We start from the raw sequence: 22,310 nt of genomic DNA on the forward strand, positions 1-22,310 counted from the left end.
CCTGCGTTTCATTTCACTTCTCATCGAATTAGGGAATAGGGGTTCTGTTTTCGACTAGTACGGAGATACTTCCTACAGAATCAACTCGTTTCCTACTGATGAAAGGACATGATAGTGATAAATATCTTTCACTGGTCTTATAGATATATGCTCATATATATGTGTCACCTACTGAACTTATTATCGACACATGTGAAAATTTTGACTTGATATGTTCCGATGTAAATGATTAGTGAGCCAGTAATTAAAGGTAGAGCGCATTGTTAGTGTAAGAAGTGATGTCTATGTTCATTGACTACTATAATATGCAAACCAATGTTTGGTCACCGGTTTTCTTAATATACTACTAGCTTAGTGCTACCAGTAATATATAATCTATTTGCGCTCTAAATCGAACGAATCAGATTTATATAATTGGAATTTATAATCAACAATTTTGCGAATTTTCGAAATGAATTTCCAAATTCACTTAAAAAAGATTAAATACTTTTAGTAATAAAAATGAATTAATCATTCCATTTTAAATACAGTTACTCAGATATTATTGGATTCCAATTTCCTACCAACGGCATTATTTGTAATTTCTAGGTTTGCGTTGTGTGTTGTAACACGTGCGTAAGGTGACCTAGATAATTTGACCATCATTAGCGCATTGTGACTTGCATGGTAATCGTTTTTTAATATTGTCTATGTGAGCACTGGCAGGTAACGAGACGTTGGACTTCAAATAGCGCTTTTCTATCACAGATAATTATTTAAAAAAAAAATGAGACAACATCACATACATTACTCTGATCCCAATGTAAGTAGCTAGAGCATTTGTGTTATAGAAAATCAGAAGTAACGACGGCACCACAACCATCTAGACTCAAGACAACCACAGCTTCGTTCGGATGCAAAGCTGATCATAATGGTACTACTGACTGTTGTATATTTATATATATAATAATGTGTTTATTTAAGACACATTAGAAACTTCTAAAATTATCAGTGTTTCTTTAATATATTGACCACGTATTATATACAAAAAAACCTTCATCACTTTATCTATTAAAAAAAACCGCATTAAAATCCGTTGCGTAGTTTTAAAGATTTAAGCATACATAGGGATATAGAGACAAAGAAAGCGACTTTGTTTTATACTATGTAGTGATAATTATATTTTTTTACATTTTCGGCATAGACCTAGTGTATACATATATATGTTTAAATAGTCATCAAAAGTAACCTACTTGCATAATATTTATATCCTGTATAAGAAAAAAAAACCGTTACGATTGCTTCGTTGTAAATGGTTTTTCCCGTCATTTATTATCTATATTACAAATGATTTCCAAACGTTTTAGTTCACAGAATTCAATTCTCATTCTAAATTTAAATTTAACATTTCGCACTATCGTCTGGCGATTCCGTTTCGCGAGCGAATGACGTAGGAAGGTCATTCACTCTCATTCGAGATGAAACACGCAAGTTCTGCGACGTTAATCTGTTTTAAGTCCTAATTATATAGAGATAAGATTAAATATTAAAAATAAGTATTTAGATAATACAAAACACCATATTTATATGAATTGATAGGCAAATTTGAAATCTATATTATAATCATATAGAATTAATATTTAAAAAACAGGTACAAATTTTAGTTCACATATTACATCCCTGTAACGCAATTGATTGAAATAATCCAAAACATGTGTCCAAGAATGGTGCTCTGAAATTATTAGTCATTATTTTTATGAATAATTAAAAAAACACGAGACTACTAAAGCTATGTCTGTTTTAGTATCCATCCAAGTAATGAGTGTGGGTTGGTGACATACAGATTAAAAATGGTAAAAGGATTTAGCAGGGAGTAATGAACCAGCCCCGCCGTTACTATTGGAGGCAATAAGACCATTTTAAAAATCTAGTCCTAGAATTGATTTGCAGTATCCTGTATGGAATGACGGAAATTGTTCATGCTTATATAGTGACATTTCCTTTATCTATACTAGCGAAAAGTTCTTTAACTGTCAAACTAATGATCTTTTTGCCGAACTAGTCTTGATAGAGCAAACTTGAACTACAAGGAAGGACATAGGCTACTTTTTTTGCCTAACACTTGATAACTACCCCTTAAAACTGATACTAATTGATAAGGAGAACAAATAAACACACCTGAGATTTACATATTCTATTGGATTTGATAATAGCTTTTGCACTAGACATACCATGCAGGTTTACCCGCATCAAACATCGAATATACATAAATTATGTACCTAAATTTGAATATGATATAAATTTGAATTCATGCAGCTGATCCTAATGAAATAATAACTAAACTGTATCTTGAAATATTCATTATAATGATTTAATTGCAATTATAATATTAAGCCCATTTGAAGATTACCGGCAAACAGATAATGACAGAAAGTTATTGTTTTGGTTTTAGTAACTTGCAAATAGTTATGTGTACCCAAAATGGCAGTTAATTTAAATTCGCAGACAGACACTTAAATTATATTATATATGTAGGTACTATTTATAAATACGACAGCGATAACAACTTTGTCGTTATTAAAAAGTGCAATTTTTTATCACATTTTGACCAATCCTAGAGGGCCAATATAATTTTATTTTCTTTAGAAGTTACTTTACCAATCGTATCAAAAAAAGGTTATCTAAGGCTCTGAAAGGGACGGTACTTCTTGAGATTAGAGCGTTCTTGCTTGCATATTATTCCGATTGTCTATAAAAATAAATTAGTAACAGCCTGTACAATTCCCACTGCTGAGATAAGGCCACCTCTTTCATTAAGGAGAGGGTTTGGAACATATTCCACCACGCTGTTCCAATGCACATGTGGCAGAATTTCGATGAAATTCGTCACATGCAGGTTTCCTCACGATGTTTTCCTTCACCGCTGAACACGAGATGAGTTATAAACACAAATAAAGCACATATATATAGTGGTGCTTGACTGGGTTTGAACTCACAATAATCGGTTAAGATGTTTGCACGTGTTGCACGCGTTCTTACCACTGGGCCATCTCAGCTCATTCAATAATAAAATAAATTAATATTAATCCAGTTAAAACAAATAAACACTATCAAGTCATACACTGGTATTCAGATGATAATTCAATAAAAGTCCCCTCACAAAACCGACTTCCTCGTCAAGATCCTGTCTGGGCAGTGGGGGAATCCCAAGTACGAAGGTTTCATATACATATTGTAAGGGTATTCACTGGGACACTAAAGTGCTAATACTATGTACGTAGATGTATTTAGTATGCAGTATTTGTTGATGTAAATCACTTTGTGTTTGTAATTTAGATCCTTAATAATGCATATGGTCGCCTTGTGGACATGTGGGTATTTCAACATAAGTACCTAATTTTCTGTTTTTGATATATCTGTGGTATGGTGTATCTTAAAACAATATCTCAAGTCAAGTCAATTCGTTTTTTTTTTTTTTTTGTGGCTTTTATTTGTGCCAAAGAGGCACAGATTATTTCGCCAATGTCACGTGCGAAAGTCAATTCTTACTGTGTTATTTCGTTGTGTCAAACAGTATAGATTATTTCGCCAATGTCATGAAGGATAAACAGTATCTATCTCTCAGCACTTTGTATGACGTGTGATGCTATTCAAGAAATACATATGGCTTGATTTCTCGATCGAAACATGTTCGAATACGTAGTGATATATGTAGTGATGTAGTGATATGGGAAGTTGTAATTTTTGGCCTCCAATGTGAAAAAAAGTTTTAGTTTATATGAATTGTTATTTTAAATCGGTATAGGTAATCAGTTTAAAGTAATGTAACTTTTTTGGCAAAATAATCACCTTACACAATTGTTATATGTATTTATTAATGTTTAGGATGGGTATATTAAATAAAAATGTTGTTTACTGACATGTTCTGCATGTAATTAAAATTTGGAAAAGAGTAATAACTGAGTTTCTTGTTGGGTCCTTTCGTAGTCTACATATCGAAACGGAGACAGCTTTAAATTTAATTCAAAATTAAAACATGACAATTGAATAGTGCGATTTTATAAATGGCTACTCGAGTTGAGAATTGTTTATTTAGTATATTTTTGTTGAACTCAACCGTTTTTAAGAAAACTGTAATCTGCTTAAATTTCTTAAGTTACAAGAAATTTTGCCAGGAAGCCATTATAATGCTTCTCGGTAAGAAACTCTGTTACGTGTATATGATACACATTTAATATATTAATGTCTGGTAATTTATATGCAATAAATGATTCGTTTTGTATACTGATTGTAGACTCAAATGCAAGGGGAAAAACACTTAACACGTGCCAATGCACAGCCAAGGGACATCACTAGTATGTCAAAATACAGTTTAAATCTTAAATAAATATCATTACATTTCAACGAGGTCACTGTGACAGTATACTTAATATTTTTACAGAAATGTACGACATTTGCAAAAAATGGCGTCAATATGGCGGGTAACACACGATCGACAATTATTCTTATCGAGTTGAATAATTAATTATTGCGACGACTATTGTGTTGCATAATATATATTATCTATATCATATAAAAAACGAGGCTATCGAACTTATACAAATATACAAAATATTCGACACAGAAATTGCGAAATACGAAAGAATTATGGTGCAATATTATCGAGGTATTTTTAGCAAATACTTTCTGCTGTGCGACATACCGATGTTTTAAGATAACATATCGAAAGGCAGAAGCTATTCGTAATTTATCACTATCCAGTTCTTCATATAACTATCGAGTGTAATATATCACTATCTACATATGTCTTCATATAATCATCGAATCACTACTGATTTTGTTTTCTTCTTCTGTGAATAATCTATATTCCGAACCGATTTAACAGTTTTCCGTTAAATTGAATATTATATAACACGAAAAGCGCTTTTATGAACCATATAATAATAATATTGTAATCTACTGATGTGTATATCTGTTCTATTGATATATATATACTTCCAAATCTGTGTTGCTAAATTTTATAGATATCATATCAAAATAAATGACAATTAATCTAATATATAAATTCTCGACTTTACATATAACTGTCTTCTTCTTTCGAATGTCAAATCAATGACGAGTGAAAGAGAAAAAAACATGTATAAAACTCTTAATAATAGAATAAACTTAAGTAAAATAATCTCATTTGTAGTATTTAGCTATATTTACTTGTCTCACGCACACAAAGACATATGTTTTGTAAATACGAGTCACTAACTCTTACTAATGCACCTTCGTGAGCGAACAGTTCTATATCTTTCTTGTCTCTTTGTATCGGTCACTATGTAGGTCAATGTTTCTCAAGCGATTATCAACGACATTATTCCATGTAATTGTACTATCACGAATTATGGTATGAATAATAAAAGAATCATTGTTTTAGTAAAACGTACGAAATCAACTTTTAGGAATGTAATTTTCACTACATAATATAAACCAAAGTCGCTTAAAGATTTAAGCATATAGCTTAAATCTTTAAAACTACGCAACGGATTTTGAAGATTTTTATATATAATACATAGACAATATAGTAATGAAACACTGATAATTTTAGAAGTTTCTAATGTGATAATAAATAAACAAAATCATAGCAAATACAGTTAGTTTTAGTGCTTCAAGTCTGACTGCGATTTAATGGTGGTTGACTGAAACTTTGACCGTCACTAAGGGACATATATTATGTAATACATTACGGCGCTATAACGGCTTTGATAATAACCCTGCAATCTGCCCAACGGAATGCCCAGTCATTTCAACTGATAGAACGTGAGTATGAAATGACATTAAGATTTCACGATAATAAAATGCAGACTTTATTACTGATTAAAGATACCATGCTATCTATTGGACAAACTTTTATGAATATATTCCAAACCTGAAATGAATGTGAATATGAAATTAATTACTATTAACTCTGGATTAGGAATACCCAAATAGGCTAGAGTATTGATATTTGTTTTTGTATAGTTTTCATGTGAGTGTGTCCACTGTATGTATGTGTATGTAACTCGTCCTTGTGGAATGTTGTAATTGTGGCTGCAATGTAGAGGCTTTTAAAAAGGTTAACTAGTGTATAACGGGTTGCCTTGTAGGGTTTTTATAATGAGGGACTAAGAAAAGAACTTTGGAAGTAAACAAATGTCTTATTCATTTTACAGTAGTTATCGTAGGGGACATTTCCAAAGCTATCGAATTTAATTTTGTTATATTTATGTGTCTTTACACTTTATATCACTGTTATTTTTAATGTAGATATGCGATTAGGTTAAGTTTTACAAACAAATTGAGTTATCGTCGCCAAACCAATAATATAGGCAATAAGGCTTTATTTTTGAAGGCTTTCTTCGGATTAAAAAATTCAGACCTATTTTTTGGACATACATACTTATAAGAAAATATAATTTATTAAAAAAGTAAGGTTCACACACACTCCATAAGATTCATTAATATTTGAATTGAGAATTGTGGCACTAAACTATTCTTGGGGGGACCACATGGTCGCGTGATAATTATCGGCGATAGTATTTTGTCTATTTTCATTCTGCTTAATCCCAAAGTTGAAAAGAAATACATATTTCAAGTCATGATGATATTAAATTTATTAGCAGATAAATAAAATGTAAAAATGATAATCTGTAGATAAACAGCTTTACATAATTAAATTACAAGCATCCAGAGATTATGGCTGTGAATTGTTACCATTATTATCATTATCATGACACCGTATATAACAAAGTCGCTGACCGCTGTCTATCCCATTATATGCTTAGATCTTTAGAATTACACATCGGATTTTGAAACGGTTTTTCTTAATAGATAGATTGATTTAAGAGGAAGCTTCATATGTATAATACATGCACAATATAGTAAAAAATGACTGAAAAACTGAGAACATTGCAAGACATTCTGCAGTATAATGTTTTTAGCATTGCAGCTGTGCGAAGTCGGGGCGGGTTGCTAGTACTGCATATAATATGCACTATATTATCATGGATTTTTTTTAGGTTGTATTTTTTTAATGTTGTAGAGGGCAAACGAGCAGGAGGCTCACCTGATGGAAAGTGATTACCACCGCTTATGGACATCTGCAACACCAGGGGGCTTGCAGGTGCGTTGTATGGAGCTCTTTTCTTGAAGGTTCCCAAGCCGTATCGTTTCGGAAAAACCGCCGGCGAAAGCTGGTTCCACATAGCGGTTGTGCGAGTCAGAATATGTCTTAAAAATCGCGCTGTTGTGGATTGTCGGATATGAAGGTTTGAAGTTTGAATTTCGACGAGATGTCCGAAGGTGAAATTCAGCAGCCGGGATTAATCCGAACAATTTCTCGGAACATTCCCCGTGAAAAATTCGGTATATTTTCGTAACATACATGTAGTTAAATATTTAGAGACAAAATCAGCAGTGTGATGCAATAATTATTACTTTTTATGCTTTTACTGTTAACATATTTGTGACACTCGAAAGCCGTCGGTTATCAGGCGGCGAATTGGTTTTACTGACTGTATTATGAAATAAAAAACAAACTTTTACAAGAAAATATCATTATCATCGTTACAGGCGTTTCGCCGTTATCGTGACTAAGCAAATAAGCACGTGTGTTTATATTTCGTTATAAATCCTTACAAGTGTTGCTTATAAACAAATCGTATGTATTTTCATATTATCTTCATTTAATTATTCAATCTTCAATTCTTAGTTTAATGGCTTTTAGTTGTGCCGGGCACAGATTATTTCGCCAATGTCACGTAGGATGGAGAAGACACGAATGAGATTGATCGGTACGGTTGAGACACTAAACTCAATTGAATTTTAAAGTCAAGAACAGTAGTATTCATTTCCATGTTAATCCTTAACCTAGAACAACACAAACATTAAGAGTTAATAATAGGATAAAAATTTAATTATTATATTATTATATGTTATTTGTCAAACTATACTCGACATTTATTTTTAAGACTTATATATGTAGGACTGCAAACCAATCGCAAACCGCAGTAAAGTAATAGTAAGTTTTGTTTTTGTGAATTTTAAAAACTCAAAGTATTTTCAATATACAAGACAATATCCTATGGTTTCTGTATTTTGTTTGTGGTAAAGTAAAAAATGGTAAAGTATATTAACATAAGTTTTAATATAATTCTTAATATGAAAAGGAAGATCATTTACACGATCCCATGTGGAACAACAAAACATGTTTGAACTAGTTTCGAGCAGCTCGTTCGCGCTACGCATCGGAACATTTTATCTCTTATCAGCCAGAGTGTGTCTATTAAGAATTCATAATTTGTTGATAAGATAACACTTATGCAGTATATGAAATTGTTTCGATTTTTCTAATTAACATAAATGCTTGACTCATAAAACGCGAGCGCAGTTGCAGGCGACTAGTATTTTGTAATACTAAAGATAATTATTTAAATGATTTATGACCTATATGCTCACATTCTTGCTGACCAAATATTGAACATTATCTATCTCCGTTTATGTTATTTTTTGTGTGTTACATTGGTATGAGTGTGTGTGTGTGTATCTCACACCAATGCGCCGATGGGAATTGGGCATGGCATTCCAACACGGTCGAACTGTGTTCGGGCGCATATCCAACAGGTTTACATACTCTTCGAGGTAGTGGTATGAGATCACTTTCAATTTCCAGATTCCGAGCTATTAATTTTTTGGACAGAAAAACATAAGATCTTTTTATTAGTCCCAAGTAAGGATTCGAACCCTCGACCTTTGGATCTGCAGTCTTTTATAAAGACAATAGACCAACGAGGTATGACTGTTGATTTATCAAGGTGCATTAATCAATATAAACTTTGTTTGATATTTCGTTGAAAAAATTAATAAAGAGCTTTACTGCGAAATGCATTTTCAACTTTTTAAAGTGAAAAAGAAAATTTTACAGAGTTCTTTGAACCGATTACGCGGCGAAGGTCAGTGGTCGACCTTGTGGCTGCGGCGGTCTGTGATCGATACGAGATTAGTCACGAACTCGCGAGAGGCTTGTAAAATAAACAGTTCACGTGCTCATGTTAATTGTGCTTAGATTTTTTTAATATAAGGGCGATTTTAATTTTTTTTAGGTAAGAAGTCACCACCGCTCTCAAATATTGCCTATTCCTTACATCAAACTGATGCGCCATCAACCAACCAACCAACAAAGAAACAGCTTCAATACTATGCAGTTTTAAGTACCTTGCACCTGCAGTTAAGCTGGTTCACTAACCCTTAAAACCGGAACACAAACAAAAAAATATTGTGGTGTCGATGTAAAATATCCAACAAGTTTGTGGTCTGCCCAGACACGCTACAAATTCCTACTACCAAGAAAAAAAATAAAGTATTTTTTGTGTTAATTTAATTTGAAGATTAACCCGCACCACCTTGATATCCAAGAATCCACAATAGTACGATTTTTAAGAGATTTTCTGCCTCACACAACTTCTCTGTGAAAACAGCTTTCGCTTAGCAGTTTTAGTTTCCGAACCGATACGACTTAGGAACCTTCAAGAAAAGAGCGTACTCCTTTCTTAATTAAAGGCCGGCAACGCACCTGCAAGCCCCCTGGCGTTACAGATGTCCATGGGCGGTTGTAATCACTTCCTATCAGGTGAGCCTTTTGCTCGTTTGCCCCTTACAACATAGAAAAAAAATGATTTCAAAGTTATTTTAAATGTATATTTTAAAAGTGTGTATTCGGATTATGATTAATTAAGTACAATCATATTATCACGGCTTTGTTATCATCAATGTGGAATGTGGAATTACGCCGAAGATCGCAAGCTCGTACGCGGTGTGACATTTCACGCGTGGTTAAACTGTGTTTACATTTCAGCTCGTGCTCGGGGAAATAACAACGTGAAAACGCTTTGGCTCAAATTATTTTACATGCATATTTAACCGACATTAAGCAATCTAATGGATAAACCTTAAAACATTCTTAATTAGACCGTTATATCGTTTACGCATATATAAAACTTCAACACCACCAACAAGAACAGCTTTCCCACTGCTGGGCCTTAGCCCACGAGATTTCCAGCCCAGGAGGTCCCCTCAATTAACAGGAAAAGGTTGTGGAACATATTCCACAACCTTCTCCATAATGCGTGTTGGTGGAATACAGAAGTGGCAGAATTTCTGAGAAATTAGACACTAGCAGGTTTCCTCGCGATGTTTTCCTTCATCGTTCTTTTTGATATTCAGTGCTTGCCTGGGCTTGAACCCGCTATCATCGGATTCACGTTCACGTGAATTCACGGCACGTCTTCTAGCTACTGGGCCATTCCGCCATTCCATAACACTTCAACGAATCATATAATAGATGTCAAAGGGCATGGCTGTTAACTATTTCTCATAAACACAAACACGCTATAGTTGGTATTGAATTACAAATGTTTGTATGAGTAAATTATTTCACAGTAACAGTGCCGACCTTGATTCATGATTAAACTGATAAATGAATTAGCGGAATTCCTAAGATATAAACAATAATCCACAGCTGTACTTGTTATCTATAATGAAGATATATATCTGTTATCTACGTATATGTAAATCTGCTGTCTAATGTCCAGTTACTGTGTCTAAGATACGACTATATATATAGAATTATCTATTATACGTGATACGAAAGTGTTCTTATAAAAATGTTTTTCCATGTCGTGATTACGTGACCTTAAAATATAAACTATTGGGGCTTATGTGCAATAACGAGTAATATTTAACCATTTATTAAACTTGCCAGATACATTGAAAAGGAAAATGTGTACACAGGAAAAATAAGTTTATAAGGTATACTTATCCCTAGAAGAGATTTCTTCCAGTATACCCAAGAAAGAAGAAACATAGACAGAAAAGTTAAAAGGTAGACAGGCAAAATCATACAAAAGGAGTTAAAAAAACAACAAAAAAAACATATACGAAATTAAAAACTAAAATTACAAAAAAAAAAAAATTAATTAAAATTAATTTTACTTGAATAACTTTATAACTACATATTAAAAATATATAATTAATATATTATAATGTAATAATTATACATACATATGCAATTTAATCATTAATTAAACAGAGGATATAAATTTGAATGAGGTTTTCGTTTTACTTGTCATTATGATAGATAAGATAAAATAAAATAATGTATTATAGGTTTTATAAATAAAATGAATCAAATAGTAAAATTAACTTATACCATACGGGATTATAATATTATTACTTATTATGAAAGATATTGCCGGATTCAACTTTAGCGCCGCCCCTGCGCTTTATAAAGAAGACGTCTTATTACTATCCCTAAACTATGTTTATAAAGCTTTGTGGACATTTTTTCTCATTCCCCTTTTCGCACCCTGGGTATTATTGTTAAAATCCAATATTGGAGAGGTCATAAACGCAAAACAATACAATGAGTCCATCCTGTACTAGTACGAGTAGCAATTCGAGCGAGAAAATTCAAACAGCTCTGACTCATTCATCGATTACTGCGGAACGCCAACGCCGCTTGATGAATTGCTGCGTTTACTAGACGGCACAGACCAAGCCTAACACGTGATTCACAATCTGTGTGTGCATGATTTAAACAAGGGAATTAGGTAATCAAATTTACCATAAATCGTAATTGGATCCGAAAATTATGGCTAAAAATTATTTATAATAATGTATTTCCTGAGCAGTTTGGTTAGGGTCCTTTGAGAATAGGTAATTTACAATATAAGTTGATTATATTTATTATTACTTATTATGAATTATTTTATTATAAAAAAAGGCCCCGACGAATTGAGAACCTCCTTCTTTTTTTGAAGTCGGTTAAAATATAAGTTGATTATATTATTACAAATAAACTCATTGCATGTGTCTTCGAGATAACAATTTAATATTTATGAATATTTTGTACGAAGACCCTAAAGTTTTGGGTCACCTGAGAGCTTCTTTAAAGTAAAAGCTGTAACAATTGACAACGTTAGACTTGACTCCTGTGCTGTATGGTAAAATTTTAAGAGACTGTTTTTTATTTGATGTATCATAACATTAGATGACACAGGCGTTTAAGGAGTGGATTTTGGGTTCTAGTGTTAGATACCCTTCGTGATAATCGTTTGTGAAAATAACACATGCAAGCATAACAAACGCATGTTTACATTAATAGTATAAAATATTAGTCACGATATAAGTTGATAATGAAAATGGATGAAAACTTCATGCACCACGCCTATTATATCAGTTGAGGGATTCCATCAGAATGCAATGACTCAGCAATTATGCGATGTGATAATATTGTTATTGTTTGGTTTCCGAGCATTGACCCTCACTCGTTAGTGACAACCATCTGTGTATGGTATTATGCAACCACGTGGTCACTCGTGAATTGATAAGTGACACGTGTCTATTGAAGAGTTCAAGTAGAGAATGACACTCTTACTCTATAATGTATACTAATATTATAAATGTAAAAGTAACTCTGTCTGTCTATCTGACGCTCTTTCACGATCAAACCAATGAACCGAATTTGATGAAATTTGGTGTGAGGCAAACTTGAACTCCGAGGAAGGACAACGGCTAACAATCAACCACCCAAAGCGCGAGCGAAGTCGCGTGCGGCAACTAGACTAGTATATTAGAGTTTGCTTTCCTAAAGAAATTTTTTTTTTGTATCACGACCCATATATCTTGGTGCTGCGAAATTACTAGCCAATATTTATGTCGTTTATGCAACTTATGTCCCTTGTGACTTTATAGTTACACTGGCTCAACCACCCTTTAAAACAGGTAGGTCTTTACTAAAGGTAAGAAGACGATGGGCCTCTATTTGATATTTAGTTTAATTTTTTTTTATTACGAGTGTTTTGGATTTACACTATCATATCTATGTGAAAGAGAGAGAAATATATTTGTCGTGCCGAAATTAATGACATTTGACACGCCGAGTCCACAATGTTAGCATATCGCAGTTCTCGATAACAACTAATTGATAGTTATTATTAATATGATAGTTATTAGTAATTATTAGGTATCGTATTGCGTTTGATTTATTATCATAAATAATATTTTCCCCACTTTACAATAATATTTGCGTTTGTAAATTCGAACTTCAAACATGTTTTGCAAATTCGAGCTTTATCGAAATGTAAAAACCAACGAGAATTCACCTCAACCTAAATTATTACTGACGAAATACCAAGTATATATTATAACCAAACAACTTTATTTCACGGACATTGCGGTATTTTGTTTGGAATATTTTATCTGTTAATTTAGTTTGAAACATAATTATTAAGGCAATTATTTTGAAGTTAATCGATTTCTTAGTCATAAACTTTAATTGGATATTGTTTATATAAAGCTGAGAGCTCGTATTGAATAATTCAAACCAAATGTATTTCTTCTTCATCTTATTATCCACGATTATTCTTATAAATCAGTTCTGCATTGGAACCTATCTTAAATCTAAACATTTTTATCAAGAAGATAAAATTTTGCAAACATTTCTAAAGTTTATTTCCGAAAGTGTACTTTCTCAAAAACTGTTCTAATCACTTAGATCCTTTAGGTTTTGTCATGACAAACTATATGATATTCATAAATCCTAATTGAATGTGGGTGAAACCACGGAGCACAATTTTGAATATACCCGTATAGTGTATTAATATGTGTCCAAAACTCCTACTCAAACCTATAGGTAATACTACTAACTTTAACCGAATCATAATAAGTCACATGAATTGTATAATCATAATGTTTACAAAGATAACAATTGTATATTAAGATAAATATTCTTATGTAATATGTCATAATAGTAAAATAGTTCTACAATTTATCAAAATCTTGTTTGCAAACCTATCAACGCGTATCGATAAAAACTTAAATTGCAGTATCCGCTTAAATACCCCAGTTTGGTAACAAAAAACCAACGATCCTTTCCCTAACAAAACAGAAGCGGGAAAACCATTCGACCAGCGTGGACGGATAAAACGCACGCGCCACGCACACATGCAAACGATAAGATAACCTTACGTTAGCGGAACCAATGGACGAGTTGAAATGCCCCCGCTACGCCTATCGTATTGAAAAACGAGAGGGGTAGGGTAGGTCAAAGATTAAATTGACATTCACCTAACACGTTGTGACCTGCAGAAGGATGCTCACTGTCGAAAGGGTCCACGCACACCTCGATATCACTAAACGGATTATAACTCCAACACAACACAGGTGTAAATGCCCAACACATTGAATCGCGACAAGTTGTTTCGTGGAATCTCTGTCAACACTAAAGCAGGCTTCACGCACACATCGAAACATTGACGCATGCGTCGGCCACTTTATAAAAGAGCGGTCTACGTCACAGACGCCACATTCAGTTACAAACCGCGAAAGTAAAGCCACGCCAGTTGAGTTCTTGAAGTTGTGAAATTGTTGTGACATACTTTCGAGAGGATTGCCCAGTGATAACCTATCAAGTGCTGATAATAGTGAAAATAAGAAGTATTTTTGCATAGTTGTGTGAAGTTTTAAGTGAAAATACGAGGCTACGGGTTACGTTACCCAAAAATTTGTGAAGATTTGAAAAGCATACATTTATCAAATAAAATGTACGACGAGTCTGTGGTTTCTGTCAAAACGGAGACTTTCAGCGGAGCCGCGGCTAAAAGGTAAATATTGCATTTCAATACATATCATTTTGCAATAGACTATTGCACAATTTATTATGCAAGGCCGATAAGTGATAATATAAAAACGCAAATTAAATAAATTCAATGCAATTATAATAGCATCAATTTAATGAATAATAATTTTCTTATAATCAATATTTTTATTTTGAGTAATTAACTAGTGTAAAAATTTTAACTTTAAATATGGGTATATACCGAACAATTATACAAGCGTGTAACTTCAGAGAAACTTGTCTTCCAAGAAATCACACAACCCAACAAACGTTCGCAACTCTAATTGCAATTAGTTCCCCGCGAAGTTTCGCAACAGTTTCATAAATTAGTTTGATTAGTCGAGAATCATCAATGAGATGCGTCTTAAACTATTTGCACTATTAATTTATTCTTTCCTTGTTACAGCCCAATAAGTCAGTGTATCAGAACTGTTCTAAGAAGAGCTTGCGTGGAAAAGAGGCTTACCATCGGCCTCTTACCAGCAATACAGTATCTGTCGAAGAATACAAATGGCGCGCTGTTTTGCTTAACGGCAGCGGCGCCACCTGGCGACAGTGCTACACACATGCAAGAAGTCTTGTTGCAGGCTTTCTGCGACGAAAACGACATCTACGTCATAAAGGTAACGTTTCAACCAAACTTAACTTTGTTTAAATTGAGCTGCTAGAAATCATAGAATGTATTAAGTAATCTGAGGAACATAAATCAGACTCGTGTATATTTTTTAATGAACTTGTAGCTAATAAATGTTTTCCTTGTCAACAGGTCGATTCGGAGAATAAGTTGAAGAGGTTACTTGGCTTCTGCAATACCGCTATGGATTTCAGCTGCATTCTCGTTCACTACCCGTACGCTGATCCGTTTAGCGACAGCCAAGAAATCGACCTGTCAATCTTATCCGAAGCGGAAAAGGACTTGATCGACCACTGCGACACCTACTGGGGCACTCAGATGCCGGTCATCAAGCTACCAGAGAAGTGAACGTAGTCTTAAAGAGTACTGAGATTGAGTTGATTTATTTGATAAATAATGCCATTATGGGTTATTTCGGCCTTCGGTGCCTCTAGTGTTGTACTTAGTCCTGTGGACTTGTAGCGATATGTTGTATAAACTTGTTTCTATAATTACAGTAAACGCTAGACTATTTTTAAGATGAGACGTAAGGATAGGAGTTTATTCGTACATAGATTGTACTTTTGTATCGGAATTCGCCAGGAAATGGCTTGTATTTTTATACTCGAATAAGTGATTTGAAAATGTAGAAAAAAATGAAAAGTATCTAATATTCTATTGTTAACGTATTTCTACTTTGTTACTTAAAATAAACATGTGCTGGTGATGTATTGTTTTATTTGTAACTATTTAACCATCTTATTAATAAAACTCTTGTAAATGATCAACTGACTTACAACTAGCCTAAATGGCACACAGCAATAGATCCGACAAAAATACAATTTAAATAAAACTAATTATAACGGATGAATCGCGTATATTAATGATTTTTAAACATCCCGACGTTTCGAGCACTTTGCAGTGTTCGTGGTCACGGGTAGACTAGAAAAATACAATTTTGCAATCAATTTTTGTTTATATAAAAGAGAATGAGCAAGGCTATCAACTAACTCATTGCTCAACGATATTAAGTAGGGGATAATAGTTAATTATTTATGGCTCATATGAATTAAACCGTTCTAGCTTATAGGTTTTACTAAGTAAATGCGGCGTCTAATAAAATATTTACAAATATTGAAAGTCAGGCATATCCTAGTTATACCTACTAGAGTAAAACTTTTAATGGTTTAAAAAGGGAACAAGCTAGCTAGCTAAAGTAGAATGTTCATCATTGGTGTTCAAGCTTATTTCAAATTTCATCAAATGTAGTTTAGCAGTTTAGCTGTAAGACAAAGTTACATTCAAATTTATAACATAAACATATTCCAAAAATTTTGGGAAAGTCATTTTATAAGGTTGAATTAAAAGAATTGTTAATGAAATAGCGAAATTTGATTTACGTCGATTCCATTTCAAATAAATTAAAATATGACAAATAATAAAAATACTAAGTTAAATAAAGACTACTATAATGTTATAGTCTGGTCTCAAGAGACATTGGTAATCTTTGAGTTATGTTAATATTTAAGAACCAAGAAACGTTTTACGGTATACGAAATTAAATTAATAATCATAATAAGAGCCGAGATGGCCCAGTGGTTAGAGTGCTTATATCTTAACCAATGATTGCGGTTTCAGTTAAGGAAAATGTGTCTAATTTCAACGAAATCCCGCCACATGTAAATTCAATAACCCACACTAAAGCAGCGTGGTGGAATATGCTTCTATTCAATAAGGAGTTGTTTGAATAAAGATTTATAAAAGCGTTGAAGTTTGAAAATTAAGATAGCGGACCTGAGAAGAACCGACGATAGAAACCGTTTTTTAATTTTATTTTAAAGGAGAGAATTTTTTTACTATTTATTTTAGTCTTATATACATATAAATCAATGCATCAGAAAATTATATCAATTTATTTCTCTTACTACTCGACCCACGCGAAATATAATTTCTTTCGTTAATTTAATCTTATTAACAAAGACTTGTGCAAACAATTGAACAGGAAATTAATGAGCCTCAACACAATAAGCTTCACTATTATCTTGCCAGTACTTAATAATGAAATCCACAGCTCTTTCTGCTATCATAATAGTAGGAGCGTTCGTATTGCCTCGAACAACAACGGGCATCATAGACGCGTCAATAACTCGCAATCCACAAACGCCGTAAACTCTCAGCTGATTATCCAAAACTGCCTTCTCATCTGATTTCGGGCCCATCTTGCAAGACCCCGCATAATGGTAAGTGGTAACCGTGTATTCTCTCACCATGCAAGTAAAGTATTCGTCAGTACCCCATTCGTAATGTTTACAAGCTGGCAGGACTTTCCTCACGAAATATGCGCCATTCGATTTAAATGCTCTAGTATTTTCTAACGACAAAATATATTTCATACTTTTTAACAATGGGATGATGTCACTTTCTTCACCTAAGTAATTTGCGTATATCAGCGGAGGGCCGAGTGGATTAGATTCGTTTAATAAAAGCATGCCTCTACTTTTAGGAACTAAGTTCATCGCCCTCACTAAAAGACCGTCGTAAAATGGCGTTGGGAAAATTGGGACTTGCTCAGCTGTTAATACATCTTCAACGTATTCTTCCAAATCAGAAACATGACCGAAATGGTATTCTATGTCCGGAGCGATTAGATCTTTTTCAGTTTTTATAAATGCGATCGTGCTCACCGGTCCGTTACCAGACAATGGGCCGCGTTTAATTTCCATTTCAGCGTAATCCTTTACTGCTTGTAATACTTCTTCTTTGCTGACTGCTGTTGCCGTTTTGTTAGACAAAGCGAATGTTACGCCGCTGAAAGAAACATGATCCTGTAGGTTTTCTCCAACGGCTAAATCTTGTATGACTGGTATATTCAATTTTTCCAAATGACTTTTTGGTCCGATACCAGAAAGCATTAACAATTTCGGTGAATTGATGGCCCCGGCGCTAACAATAACTTCTTTCTTAGCATATGCAGTTAGTTTTTTATCATTCTGAATATAAGTAATACCAGTTGCCTTCTTATTTTTATCGAAATGTATTTGAATGACCTCTGAATTTCTTTTGACTGTTAGATTTTTTCTTTTATATCTGATGGGTTGTATGAAAGCTGAGTTGGTCGAAACTCTTTCTCCTGAATTTGCAAATGCCTGCGCTTGCGAGGCGCCCTCTTGTTGGGGTCCATTAAAGTCGACCAAAGGAAGGCCTGTTTCGATAAAAGCCTTAGTCACCATTAAGGAAGGTTTATCTACATAAGAATAACTGGACACGTATTGCTCCCCTGTGACTCCGTGATACCTTCTATCTAAAAACTCGATGTTTTTGTTTCTTTCTGATTTTTTGAAGAATGGCAATACCTGCGATATAAATTAATCATCATATTTTTGTCATAAGGCACTTTACAGTAAATGTTTAGCAAAGAGAATCATTTACTTACGTTTATTAATAAATATCATATTTTAATACTTACCTCCTTGTAGCTCCATCCCTCGTTGCCAAGCGCGGCCCAACCATCATAATCGGCCCTATTTCCTCTGATGTATGCCATTGAGTTGATTGAACTGGAACCCCCCATTACGCGACCTCTACAAAGGTATATACAATAGCTAAGGGTGTTATATTTGTTTATTATTGGTATAATATTGTTAACGCTGGTTTTACTAAAATTTTAAGTGAAATAACAACAATTCAAAATCTTTTAAGATTATGTAGTCATTAAGAAGATTTCGTATCTATATTGATGTTACAAACTTGAAACCTCCTAACGAAAATCTTTACCCTTTGTTGTGTTTTTTTTAATACCTTGCTAATAGGCTTGGTCACTTGCTAAAACATGATTTCTCATTTTCATTATGGATATCTTTTCAATATAAATACCACCGTACCTTGACCAAGAACATCTTCCTCCAGGACGAGCGAGGCAGCTTTTACCATTTGGTTCAGTTGTGTAAGACACGAATATGTTAGACCCCAGAAAGGATGTTGACAGACCTGGGGGAAGGGTTACATCTGGTTGCTCTGGTCCTTCTTCCAAAAGAAGCACCTGTGGAAGTCATGCTATTGGAAGTTAATAAAGATGTGATATTATTAATAAGTATTGCCAAAAAGCAACAATTAGGATTGTTGTATTCCGGTTTGAATGGGGAGTTAGCCAGTGTAACTACAGGTACTTGGGACATTAAACTTTACTCAGGCACTTTACAGGGTTGTCTAATGGTGATGAATAGTATAAATAATACAAATCATAGTACTAATCTACTCTATGGGCAATTGTGACCACTTACCATGAAGCTTATTTGCTCGTACACCAACTTACATTACAAGACAAATACTACGAGTATTTAATATAAATAAATCAACCAATTATCAGAAGTGACACTCACACATTACTCATGGTAGAATACAGTAAAATTAATCGTTAGTTATTTACCTTCCATTGCGGATTTTTGGATAACCTGTTAGCGAGCACACAGCCCGCAGCACCGGCTCCGACCACTATAAAGTCATATTCATCCTTGTCATTATCTGGTTCCTTAATGTCCGCCTCTAGTCTCTTATACCGGGAACCTCCATATAACTGAACTAATAAGTTCAAATAAATGTATCCGAAGTTAGAGCAGGCTGTAACATTTGTTTGGCTTGGGCAAACTTCGGTTAGATTTATAGGGTGCCAAATCATTACGAACCTGAAAAAGATTGGACTTCATAAATTAATGGCAGCTCATAACGCACAAAAGGAACGGGGCACAAAGCACTTTGGAACCGGCGCTATTACGTTTGCCTTCTTTAATTCCCCGATAAGGAGTCAAAGTGAGCAACAGATAACTTTCATCGACTAATTTTAACAATTTTAAAATAACTTTTTCTGTTGACAATTCTGTTAACCCCGCCCGATCTATAATATAAATGTTTAAATATATACTTCCTTTTAGCCTTGTTTTATTAGCCGTTTACACATTATTATACGGTTAAAAAGCTTAAATGCTTATTCCGAATCTGACTTTTAAAATTAATATTAGTATTCATCAGTCTTTTAAATTATTGCTTAATCAGTCATTTGTTGGAACCTGTGCCTAGTAAAGTGGAATAGTGTTGTACTGTTAATAAAGTTTTCAATACAGAGCTATGAACAAATTACATGGAATACGTAAATCTAAAACATGTTTATTTATTCTGCCTTCGATTCAGTGGCGGATTTACAAGTCTGCCGCTAGTAGGCTATTAAATTTTTGCCGCCTCAACTTTTTTTTGCAACATTTATGATTTGTGTTCTATCGTCCCCATTACATCGGTTTTTTCCGTTATTAGTATGATTATAAACTAGCTGCTATTTCTGTCAGTTACTAGATTATTTTTCAAACTCGCTATGTAGTGACGTATAAACGGATTACGGACGTAATGTGTATATATATATATATATATATATATATATATATATATATATATATATATATGTATATATATATATAATTTTTTATAAGTTTTTTTCTTTAATTTCTGTAAGAAAATAACAGATTGAGGCTAAATTTGCCGCCCTTCTAAATCTGCCGCCCTAGGCTCCGGCCTACTTAGACTATTGGTAAATCCGCCACTGCTTTGATTGGAATATGCTATAGATCCTCAGTTATTTCTCTCGGACATTCTCTTTTTCTGTTAATCGGCTTAGAATGAAATTAATTTAAAAAAATACCTGGATTTTTTAGTCGTTATCTTAATATAAAATATCCAATATTCTATATATTTTCTGTCTATACATCACTTTTCAACTCAATAAGGTCCTACGTTGTGATAGCGTATCAAAAACTGGAATGGTTGAGGACCAACAATTAGTTACTTTAATATATATATTTTTATATATTATCAGTTTTATGAGTGTAATGTTTTATTCATATATTTTGTCGTAATGAATAATTGAAATTGGGGATAGTTATTTAAAAATAAAAATGCAAAATGTCTTTTATTATTCATGTTAGGGCTGTCGACGGTTAATATTTCATCTGAAAATAGACAGCTATTCACCATAGGCACTGGTGTTTATAATCCCCGTAATCTAGAAGCCTTGATACCGACAATTGTTAGAACGATACTACACTGGCTCACTTGATGTTCAAATACGGTGTGTATCTGGGTAGGTACCACCTACTCATCAGTTATTCTACAGCCAAATAACAGTACTCAGTATTGTTGTGTTTCGGTTTGAAGGGTAAGTGAGCCAGTGTAACTACAGGCACAAGGGACATAACAACTTAGCTCCCAAGGTTGGTGGCACATTGACGATGTAAGGAATAGTTAATATTTCTTACAGCGTCATTGTCTATGGGTGATGGTGACCACTTAGACACTATAGATGGACTTAAAATTTCGTTTCATTTAGTATTTATTATGAACTATAGAAGCTTAAATTGATATCATAATGAATGCAATAAAATGTTTTAAAACACACAACTCAGTACTTACTTTTAATTTTTCTGTGTTGCAACATTTATGCCATTAGTATACCTTAATTTAAAAGGAAGATCTGCTTATGATTATGCGGTAGATATATTTTGAAGTATCCAAATTATTATGAATAATTTTGTTGCAATCATTGAAATTATATTTATATTTTAATTAAAAACTCTTGGTAGTATTAATTTTACTTTCACGATCCGGTTTTAGTAGCAGTATAATGTATCGATTCGTATATTTTTCAATGTATTTAATTTAATAGTATCAATTTAAAGAAAAACGTCTTTATTTTATTTATATTTTAAAACCCTAATAGATTGGGGTGTTGTTTGTTGTTCAATATCATCGATGATTGTAAATTGTGATTTGGAAATCAAAATTTGGAAAAAAAGAAATGTGATGGTGTGTGTAAAGTAAACATACATATACCTACATTAAGTAAAAAGCGGTTACTTTAATATTGCAAACAGACACTCGAATTTCATATTTGTATTGAAATTCGAATAGATACCTATAACAGTAATCATAACTTAAATTGATATTTGTAAACATTAAATCGTACAAAAAATAAGTAGA

At 33.3% G+C, this 22,310-nt stretch overlaps 3 protein-coding genes across 3 annotated transcripts in view; 1 reads left to right on the forward strand and 2 right to left on the reverse strand.

The window, feature by feature from the left end:
* Positions 1 to 14,269, reverse strand: part of LOC124539368 (electron transfer flavoprotein beta subunit lysine methyltransferase-like) — a 39,938-nt gene extending 25,669 nt beyond the window's left edge. The window contains exon 1 of the mRNA XM_047116739.1: positions 14,128 to 14,269. The gene's annotated coding sequence lies outside the window, so the exon portion shown is untranslated. The remainder of the gene's footprint in view (positions 1 to 14,127) is intronic.
* A 78-nt stretch (positions 14,270 to 14,347) lies between these two features.
* LOC124539369 (growth arrest and DNA damage-inducible protein GADD45 alpha) lies at positions 14,348 to 16,017 on the forward strand. The gene is made up of 3 exons (XM_047116740.1): positions 14,348 to 14,663; positions 15,084 to 15,300; positions 15,444 to 16,017. The coding sequence occupies exons 1-3, from the start codon at positions 14,602 to 14,604 to the stop codon at positions 15,657 to 15,659; spliced, it is 495 nt and encodes a 164-aa protein (XP_046972696.1). The 5' UTR covers positions 14,348 to 14,601; the 3' UTR covers positions 15,660 to 16,017.
* A 1,278-nt stretch (positions 16,018 to 17,295) lies between these two features.
* Positions 17,296 to 19,965, reverse strand: LOC124539372 (glucose dehydrogenase [FAD, quinone]-like). The gene is made up of 4 exons (XM_047116744.1): positions 19,717 to 19,965; positions 19,172 to 19,329; positions 18,757 to 18,871; positions 17,296 to 18,643 (listed from the first exon to the last, which is right to left on the reverse strand). The coding sequence occupies exons 1-4, from the start codon at positions 19,963 to 19,965 to the stop codon at positions 17,297 to 17,299; spliced, it is 1,869 nt and encodes a 622-aa protein (XP_046972700.1). The 3' UTR covers position 17,296.
* Between the last annotated feature and the right edge of the window lie 2,345 nt (positions 19,966 to 22,310).

The sequence above is a fragment of the Vanessa cardui genome, chromosome 22 (assembly GCF_905220365.1).
Source record: "Vanessa cardui chromosome 22, ilVanCard2.1, whole genome shotgun sequence".
NCBI lineage: Eukaryota > Metazoa > Arthropoda > Insecta > Lepidoptera > Nymphalidae > Vanessa > Vanessa cardui.